The 10,271-nt window shown below is 42.4% G+C and overlaps 1 protein-coding gene across 2 annotated transcripts in view; it reads right to left on the bottom strand.

Moving 5' to 3' along the window:
• Positions 1-978: 978 nt before the first annotated feature.
• Positions 979-10,271, bottom strand: part of RHOJ (ras homolog family member J) — a 62,962-nt gene continuing 53,669 nt past the window's right edge. For both annotated transcript variants that reach the window (XM_051769934.1, XM_051769935.1), the window contains one exon: positions 979-9,750. In XM_051769934.1, the coding sequence (XP_051625894.1) occupies positions 9,604-9,750 (147 nt within the window). In that variant the 3' untranslated portion in view covers positions 979-9,603. The remainder of the gene's footprint in view (positions 9,751-10,271) is intronic.

Below are 10,271 nucleotides of genomic sequence, written 5' to 3'. Positions count from 1 at the left end.
GACATTGTTCAGAAATGGTGGGATTTATAGCCTTAACTTAAAGACCAGACCAGCTGATCAATGGGATTGATTCTGGTCTTGAAACAAATTCTAATGAAGACCTACATAACGAAGGCACTACTTTTTTTTGTTTGTTTGTTTCTAAACAAGATCCACATCTCTGCACTGAGTCCCTGGAAGACTGGGGCCAGTCATGTTCTTAATTTCAGTCCATCAGGGCTGTCTTTCCTCATGTAACTTCCTCATCCCTGTAAGCATTTCACTTTCCCTCCTGACTCTATACCTGCCCTACCTGCTGGACCACAGGTAACACAACTCATTATCTTCCTTGCCATCAGCAAGGGTTTATTGGGAGGGTTTGTTATCCATGTGTTAGGTAACAAACTCCCCTCAAAACTCCTAGGCTAACATTTTTCCACCTGCTTCACCAAGAGAGCTGCTGCTAGGCTGCCGTACCCTCTCTTCTCTCCAAAATGCTTCAGATTTCCATTCAAACAAGGAAAAAAAATCTTCTTACGGTGCTGTGATAACACAGTGGAGACCACAGACAGAAATTAAAAGCAAAATGAAATTTTAACTGACAGAGCAACAACCAACCACCTTAATATTGATGGAGAATGGAGAACTAAGTATCTCCAGGCCAGTCCCTGAGGGATACCCTGGGACCAGAGTAAGCTAAAGGCTATGTGCCATCAGGGAGCCAGAACTGCAATTCCCACACTTCCACCTTTCTGTGTTTCCAGGCTGCAGGGGATTTGGTAAAGCAACAGTTTCCCAAGAGGAACATGCCCCAAACAAACCTGCTGTGTCACCTCCTGTTTGACTTTCTGCAGGAAAGTGCAGGTGGTTTCAGGACAATCCAAAAGCAGCCCTGTATGTTAGTACAGGTTTTTCCTACCTGAAAAGTCCTGAAAGGTGTATATGTGATCAGCATCTGGGAAAATAAACACAACACCACACACCACACCTTCTCAAAAGGATGCTGTCAAAATACTTAGTAATACATTTATTTTGTTAAAATAAACTATGTACAATAGACGATATTAATGTGCATTACAATATACAGTAATTACATGTTTAAAAGAGGATAAACAAAAGAGTACAGAATTATGTGCTGTAAATAGGAAACTAATACTGTTTACATGATTTTTAAACTATGCAGAACTAAATCGCTGGAAAACCGAATTTCCTTGGTTTGAAATTGTATTGCTTTGACGTGAATTCTGAAGATCTGGTTAATCTTTAAAAAGAAGACATATCACTCAAAAGTCAGACATAATGTTTTAGTGCTCATCCTTTGGTTTCACCAGCCCCAGGTTCCAGCAGTATTGCACACAGCAACTTTTAAGAGAGAAAAATTCAGTTGCTCACATCAAGTAAATGACTCCTTTTCTCAGCTGGCTGAGATCTGACTGATGATGCATTAGGTCCTGATCTGTGCTGAGGTCATTACATCTGATTCACAAACTCAGTTATAATAACTCGTTGCACTGTTACTTTTAAGCATTGCTTAGCGAACACTTTTGAGTATTACTATAAAGTAAACACAAAAAGGAGGGAAAGAAACTTCCTTGTCTTTGTGTTCTCAGGGGAGCAGAGAATCTCTGTGCAGTGAAATGCCTGTATTTGACAAGTGCATCAACATCATAACAGGTGTAATTGGATTCAGTTATCATCGCACTGCCTCTCCCTGCTCCTCTCTGCAGCCTTCCTTGAAGTCCTCCCAGTTCCAAGGTGCTGCTGAGCTCCAGGTATCCTGGTGTGACTCCACAGAGGCACCTCTGAGCCCTTTCACCAGGCTCAATCCATAATTTTTGGGGAAGCATGGACAACATGCTATGCCTTGCTCTGTAGCATTTCCCACCTGGTAACCTGTGCTCACCACCTTAGGTCACTTCTGCTCATGAGTGAAGAAGACTTTGCCAATGTCTTTCCCCTCTCACATAACTTTGTGTTATTGCTTATTAATGAATTAATATTTACAAGTTTGGGGAGAGTTTGGGTTCATTTACTGTATACTGACAAGGCAGTTCAGTGCCTGCCAGGTCTGTAATGCAGTTAAATAGAGCAGCTGCCTATTTTTGGGGTGAAGTATTGGGAGAGATGACGTGACAGTCATACTATGGGTATGTCTTACACCCAAAGTTCTTTGACAGGCATGAGACCAAATTTTCTGTATGTTATCAATACAAATAGCTGTTGTGTTGGAAGATCCAGAAACTGTAGACTGGTGACAACTGTTTACTCTGAGTTCATTAACCTCTGATCAAAGTCAAAATTCACCAGAGTTGATATCAGTGAGAGCTCAAACTGATCTTTGGCAAAATCAAATTGAATCTGGCATCCTGAATGGGATGAGATGAAATTAAGTGACAGCAAGGAGTGCAGTATCAAACTCAGCAAGGAAAACCATTTATCTTGAATATTACACTGTTAATGTAACTATTTTCATCTTCAGCCTAGTAGTGGTAGGAACACAGAGTTTCAAATCCAGCCTCCAAAGATCAGATCAGCAAAGTCTCCAGATGCCCCATCTCCTTTCAGGAGTCCACAACCAGCAGCCAAAAGGTATAAAAGATTCTTGGACCTGGTTCAGCGTGTCCATGTGCTCAAAGCTTGGTCAGCCAAAATAAAAGGTTAGAAAAAGAGGTAATATAAAGACTCTCAAACGTTTTCCACATTAACCATGTGTGGACCCCATTGAAATTTTCCATTGCTTTCACAAGAATTGAAATGAAGCCAAAATATGGCATCTTTGAAAATCCCACCCTAACATTATAGTTAGAGGCAGCCAAACCCTGCATTATGTTCTGCACAATCTGGAAGGGGGTGAGGATCAGGCTCAAAGTTTTTTTTTTGTTACAATATTTTCAAAGTTAGAGATTTTTAACTATTGACAGCAATTCACATGGTTTTTGCTTCTTGCTCTGTGATATATGAGTTTGTGAGATCATTTTCTTTCTACAATGAGCATCTGATTATTTTTGCTGTTCTGGTGGGGTTCCTGGAACTGCCCAGGAAAAATACATTCATGGTCCCATGTTTCTGCAAGCTTTAACTGAAACAAAGAAAAGAGAATTGGAAGTTTTGCTTTCATTCTAGTTATGGGCGTCCCCTTAACACCTTAAAATAAAATTCAGGTTTTAGGATCAAACTGACTAATTGTGACTCTGGTCCCTGATTTTGCAGCTCTCCCCCAAAGCAGAAGTGTAGATGTGATTCTGTTGCATTTGTGACTTCTAATTGGTGATTTTGTCCCAACTTTTTGATGCAAAAATACTCCTGTTCCTGTTTTGTTTTGATAGGTGAAGACAGCTGAGATCACAAGCCACTACCGAAAGCAGTGGGAGGCTTTTTCCTGCTTTCAGATGGTCTTTATTCATGAAGAGGAAAATAAACATTTATAGTGGAAATTTGTCTTCATTTTTTACATAGAGCTCAAATGTGTCTAGAAGTTATCTGACGTAGGTCTCTCCATGCTCACCTCCTGTCACAGCAGATGCTCCTCCAGTCCTATAGAGTTGTGAATCAAGAAAATGTTCTGTTATTTCCAGATTTGCTTTTTTTACGTGGGATAAAACACATTACAAATTCTCCTCAGGGGAAAGGAAAATACACGGAGAAAGGCATGTGCAGCCAGATTCCTGCATTCTACCTGTTTGTTGAACAAATGGTCCCAGGGCCAACACGAGCATATGTTGATTGCTTTCCTGGAGAAGACAAATGTGCTTTTAAACAATCCTGGCTTGAGACAGAGTGATGCCACTGCAAACTATTTTTAATCCAGATGAAGTTCCAGTATGGTGAATCAAGAGGTACTTGCTGTGCCACTTGGGGAAAAAAGGTACAGAAAAAGTCATGGGCTGTAAGCAAGATATAAAAGCAGATGGGCATCTTAAATATCTGAGTTAAAGGGAGAAATAGACTGCCTAGGGAAGTAGTGGAGTAGCCATTCCTGAAGGTATTCAAAAGACATACAGATGTGGCACTTAGGGACGTGGCTTAGTGCTGGGCTTGGCAGTGCTGGATTGATGGCTGGACTTGATGATCTTAGAGGTCTTTTCCAACCAAAATTATTCTGTGATTTTTGTGAGGACAGGGCAGCTTGCACAGTGAAAATGCACCTGCTGGACAGATACCATTGGTGTGACCGACCACTGTGTCACTGCTCTGTGTGAGGCTGGGTGCAATAGAGGTGCATATGAGGGGAGGCAGCGACAGAAATTGCTTGCAAGGTCTTCTGCAACTTTTTCTAAGCTCCTGTAAAGGGTTCTCAGTTTGGATCTCTGGAGTCTTGGGACAATATCTTGGATGGGATCTCAACAGCTTGCTGCCGATGGGAAGTGAAGCTCATGCATCCTTGTCGCTGCATCCAGACAGTCACCTGTAGAGAAATGTTTGTTCCCTGTTGTTCTCTGTTTGCTACAGTGGTTTTCCCACCCTTGGTGTGGCTTTCAGCCTCTTGATGAGAGTTGTAATGCAGTGACTGTTTCTGGGGGAGTCCTGCTTGGTTTGTGTGGCAGCACGGTCAAGGCTTTTCTCCTTTCCCAACTAATTTCTTGGTTCTCCTTTCCCAACCCATTTCTTGGTTCTGCTCCACCACACTTCCTTAGAGATGGCACATACTACACAGATCATGGTGCTTAGCATGACAGACCATCAAGTGACTTGTAGAGTGTGCAGGGAATGGAAAACCACGGCTTTTTGTGGAACACAGGCCACCAATACTAGAGCAGCTGGAAGAGATTTTGTTGTAGGTTAACTACAGGGCAGGTCACAATGGCCATATTCAGCCTCTCTCCTTTATATGAGCAGTGTCAGTGGGATTGAATGAGAAATGAGGAAGTTGGAGACAGTTCCTTGTGAAGTAAGATTCTCTTCTGCAGGAGGAAGACTGTCTCTTTAATAAAAGTATTTGGAATAATGTTATTTCATGTCAAGATGCAGCAGTATATTTAATTCTGTGTTTATTGTGAAATGAAATAGTGCTTTGAAAGACAAAAAAGGTGAGAAATATCAATGTCAGCTGCTGAAACGATTGTTTTGATTGCCAATCTGGACTTGGAGTGAATTCTGTAGTTTCCACCAGCAAGAAGAATAATTTTATCAGGACCAGTGCATGTGGATATCGAGGGAAAGACTCACATCCTGCCTCATGGAAGGCAATGAGAGGCAAGAGCTTGTAGTTGGTTGTTCTCTGTAAGCTATGCATTACTGTAACAGTAGTTATTTATATTAGAGAGAAGGTCTGGGACCATATGGCACATAGGAGAACCAGGGTGAGCTCATCTTGAGAACTGCTCACCACCACTCCTGGATGATGTAAGTACATGGGATGTATATCCTGTTGAATAAACAAGGATGGACCTACATAGGGTTAGAGCATTGTTTCTGTGTTCTCCCCAGGTTCTCTGAGCTCTGGGAGGCACAGGACAAACTGTGGAAGTCTTTGTGGGACCTCCTTCAAGTCATGCTGGAAGTGGCAGGATTGTCCCAGTTCCACTAGCCTGGTGTTTTTGCAGGGCTCTGGAGGGCAGAGGCATCTGTGGGTTGTTTAATGATGATATATGATATATGATATAAGGTTTTGTGTGAGATATCTCTCAAATACATAATACCTCTAATATCTCCTTGCAGGAGTCTGCATGAAAATACTTTAGGAACTCTGTTTGGAACTGGAACTTCAGGTTAAGAACTCCTGGTAGAACATTATGGTTTAAGAAGAGGCTAAAGGAGATGGGTTTTACAGGATCTAGCAGGTTTCCTGTAAGTTGTAAGTGCTTTTGAAATGACAGGAGACTATTAGCAAAGGCAGGTCTGTCAAGAAAGGTTTTGACATCAGCTGCAATAAGAGGATGTTGTCGAATAGGTTCCAGGGATGGTTTATAACCTTTATGACTCTCCTTAACTGTGTTCCTTTGAAGGTGGAATTGGGATCTGATTTCTAGCTCATCTTACAGTGAGAAAACCCATCTGCTTCCACCTGGCAATCCTGTATTGATTTTCTTTCCTTGTTACTAATGGTGCTTGAAAATAACTTCGAGTTTATATCTGTGGCCTTATGCCTGTGCTTGCACTGTGTCTGGTGTTGTGATATTTCTGAAAATAAGCTTTGCTGCCTGTTCACACACCATCTGTTGGCTTTTAGAGAAGGTATTAGGTATGACTTGCCAGAGAGTCAATGAATCTCCTTACATCCTACAATCCCTTTCTAAAGCCTATTGACCTGTGGTAGCTCTGCAACCCCAAAATAATAGTTAACAGGGCAGATCCTTAGGTAAGTGCCACATTCCATGGATAAGTGTGTGTACGTAACCTAAGACAGCAATAATGTTTATGGGACCTGCATTAACCATGGCTATTTTTAAAACATTTATTTTTGTTGGAAGAAAAATGAAAAATAAATGGAGTGCAGAGGCCTTTTCTCAGCGGACTGTGATCACTCTCCCTCCCTTGCAGCTCCCAGATGTCAAATTTTGGTCAAGATCAGCTTGAAAAACTTGAAATTTTACTGCCTCACAAACTTGATATGCTTCATTTTGTAAGTGCAAATAAACCCCTGGTTAGTCTTAACATTTTTGTATGCATATTAACACTTTTCTATCTACTTTCTCCATGCAGTGATGTGTTCAGGGTGCTGTAGATTAACGCATTAGGACAGTAGCATTTTAGCTTCTACATCACCATGTATTTTGTAGTTAGTTTTGCTCAAATCCCATTTGATTTTTGATTCTATTCCCAATCCTATGCCATCCAATTAGTATTAATAACTATCCCTGGTACTTCGTGTCACACAGAAGTACCCTTTGATTATTTGTGGCTTTCCCTAATGCATGCTGGGATGTTATATTGCACTTTTGCAGTGTGCTCATTATGTTATGATGAGCTCAGCTGTCACTCTAGATTTCTATTTCCTCTGCATTTTGTGAAGCTCTAAGAATACCTGGCAGCTCCAACCTGAGTGTTTGCATTGTGCTCCAGCTAAACCAGACTTCACTTACTTCAACCAGACACTTGTACATGGACTCTACAGCAACCTACATGAGCTAAAACAATTTCCCTAACTTATTTCCACTGAAGTAAATGGCAGCACAGTGAAGATATATTTTTTCTCTGAAATGTGTTGAAAGCTTTTTTTTTCACTTCAGTGGATTTCTAGTCATGTTGTAAGCCAACAACCATTACCTAAATATTAATTTCTTTAATCCACTCCTAGTTCTCCTCATACTCTCCCAATATCTCTTTACACGTTACAGTTCAGCTGGTTGCCAGTGTCCTGGTGGGGTGAACACTCACTGCTCTGCCTGGGGATGGCAACAAACTCTGTGGCACAGCACAGATCCCTGCACTGGGCTTTGGCACTGTCCTTCCTCTGAGCTGGGCTTTAGCAGCCAGGCCATCTGAAGTAAATGTTTGGGAACAAACAGAAAACCAAACATAAAATATATACAAAAAAAAAAAGCCAGCAGTGAGGACAACTTTCTTTTGTCTGCCTTTGGTTTAGCACAGCTGTGCTCTCATCCATGTTTGTGTGCAGTGGGAAAGGGATGGTGAGTGGAAGCCATCAGGTAACAGCAACAAGGCATTTGCCTTGAGTCTGATTGCTTTTGTCAGAGAGAACTGCTGATTTATAACTAGAAATGTGTCAGAGCTTGTTTCTGTAGGTGTCCAGGGTAAATTGGGGGTGGAACTAAATGATCTTTAAGGTCACTTCCATTGCAAACTGTTCCATGATTCTATGAAATGGAATTTGTGCTGAAGGAGGAGCTTGGATCCATAAGCCTCGATGACAGCAGGACTGGGCACTGCATCAGACTTGGCCCCTTCTCTGTGCTGAGGGTGCAGTTCCTGTTGTCCTGCTGAAGTCATTCATTACTCCAAGCAACAGCAAGTCTGTAGTTCACCAGCTTTTCTGGTGATGTGTGTACTCAGCTGCTGTTCTTCCAGAGATGAGAGGGCTGGCAGACTTACAGGATAGGGTGTGTGGGGGCACAGGGCACGTGACCCCAGGTTGGGAGGGTGCACTACTGGTACTTTCTCACTCCAGGCACTTCTGGAAATGCTGACTACTGCTTTTGCAAGGAGTTACATCAGACATCTTCAAATCTGTATGTGCTGGGTACTGTGATTTCCTGTTTGGGGAATGAAATCCATAACAAGACAGTCTCATGGCACTGCCCAGGTACCCGAAGGCAGCTGCAAATAACAAGATGCACTTCGAGTTCACCTCTGAGTGCCTTTGTTGCTGTGATGTGCAAAACTACAGGATCTCTGGAGAGGTTTTAGCAAAAAGGCACGCTTTCTCCAGCAGCAAAGGGAGTTCACAGGCACCTTCCCTTCTCTTTTGGGCTGGACTTCCCATCTCCATGCTGCTGGCTGTCATTTGCCACTCATGGGAAAGTTCACTCCTGAGGACTGCAAGCCACGCTGCAAATAAAGCATCACTCTCCTTGAAGATGGAAAAATGGGAAGAAAGAAAGAAGCAATCAAAGGGAGGAGGGAGACTACAATAAGTCAACATTTGCAATCACTTTGATGAGGTTTTTTACAGAAATGCTCCACAAAAAAAGATAATCATAAGGCAACTGGATCACCTTAAAGCACTTAAAGTCAGTACGACCTTTGGCTTTTTGGTTATTGCTATTTTTGGCTGTTGGGTGAGATGTAGAAATCCAGCTGATCTATAAGGTAAATTCTCAGTTGCCATGGCAATGTGTCTCGTTCATGTTCTCAGCTGGAAGGGAGATTGTTCCATGCTGCTATTCCATATCTAGGGCAATGTTCTTTGGTGGCAGAATTACTTTGTTTCAGTTCATTAATGCTACAACTCTGTTCTTCCTTTCCCAGCTTATGGAAACATGGCTCAGCCTGAACGTTCTCCTGTAAAAATACAGTTATTTGCATTTTTTTTTGTTATAAGAACATTCCTTAAGTCTGGAGGTAAATGTTGGTCCATTTTGGTAGCTTGTGTGCAGCAACATCCTGATGCTGTGAAGTTTCACCATTAAGTGAAAATAAACTGGAATCACTCCACCTTTGCTTCCATGTGGTTTGAACAAACTAAAGTATCTCTTGAACTAGCAAGTCTTATAAAAGAAAAGTAATTTTAAAGTACATCCTACCTATGGTGTATATCTTACATATTAGACTTCTACAGATCTCCACGTGCTTTCAGTCAATTTAGATTTAATTACTAAGTACTGCAAATTCCTAATTTTGATCAATTCTTACTTAAGGCCACAAATGGAGTTTCTCCTGTTTCTTTTACAGCCTTTAATTCTTTGTTTAGCCACATGCCACCTTCACCTTATTCCTAAGGTGAAGACCCAGGCAGGAGCAGGCATCCTGGTTTCTGTTGGCTCGGTTCAGTCTGTAGTAGTGGGAACAGGCTACGTACAGCTCCGGAGGGTTAGGAAAGCACAGAGACATGAGTTGGCCTAGTGTGATACAGCTTGGAGGTTTCACAGAATGGAGGGCTCCTGTATTTGGGTAAGAAGGACCCTTTTCTGGTCATGTTCCCCATTTCAGTTGCATGTGACCTTCATTGCCTTTCTAACCTGCTTGGTTTCATTGAACTCAGCTCGCTTCTCTTTCCAAGCGACTTCACACGAGGGTGCAGCATCTGTGGCACTTTGCACAGCGCTTCTTCTTCTTCTTGGGGTGGAAAATGGTCATGATTGCCTCGTCAAAGACAGTCTTAAGGCCTTTCTGTGTGAGGGCTGAGCACTCCAGATAGCACTGTGCTCCAATCTGAAAGAGAAGAGGAAAAAGTGGAGTACCCAGTGCTGGGAAAGACAAAGTGACTGTTCCAGCGTCTTTCTATGCGCACATGTGTCCTGTCTCAGAGAGAAGCCAAGACCTTTAGAAAGGGGGTCAGGTCATTGTCTGTTTTATATCTGGCTGCCTGTGAAATGAAGGGACAAGGCAGGTGGTCATCCTGAGCAAGGGAGCAGGAATAAGCATCAACAAAAGTCTCTTACCACAGCATGTAATGGGGAGTAGGAATTCCCTGCACAGCTCTCCAGAGGGAGTTGGACCAGGAGCTTGGCCTCCTGCCTGTGCAGCTGGGGAAGGTTTCAAAGAGACACTTATTTCAAAGAGATGCTGAACCCCTTCATATACTTGGCTCTTCTCCCCTGACTTGTCACTCTTATGTCCTGCCTCCTCCTCCAATGCCAGGGAGCTGTTACCTGGTGAGGACTTCCAGCTGGTTTCTGGGAACAGGGAAGCATCATTTTAAGATGAGATTCTCTTGGGGATGCTGGCATGAC

Source organism: Manacus candei, unplaced genomic scaffold (genome assembly GCF_025592945.1).
Source record: "Manacus candei isolate 608988 ecotype Guabito, Panama unplaced genomic scaffold, ASM2559294v1 h1tg000113l, whole genome shotgun sequence".
Lineage (NCBI taxonomy): Eukaryota > Metazoa > Chordata > Aves > Passeriformes > Pipridae > Manacus > Manacus candei.
Note: the sequence above shows the minus strand (reverse complement) of the source record. Positions and strands in the feature narration are given on the sequence as shown.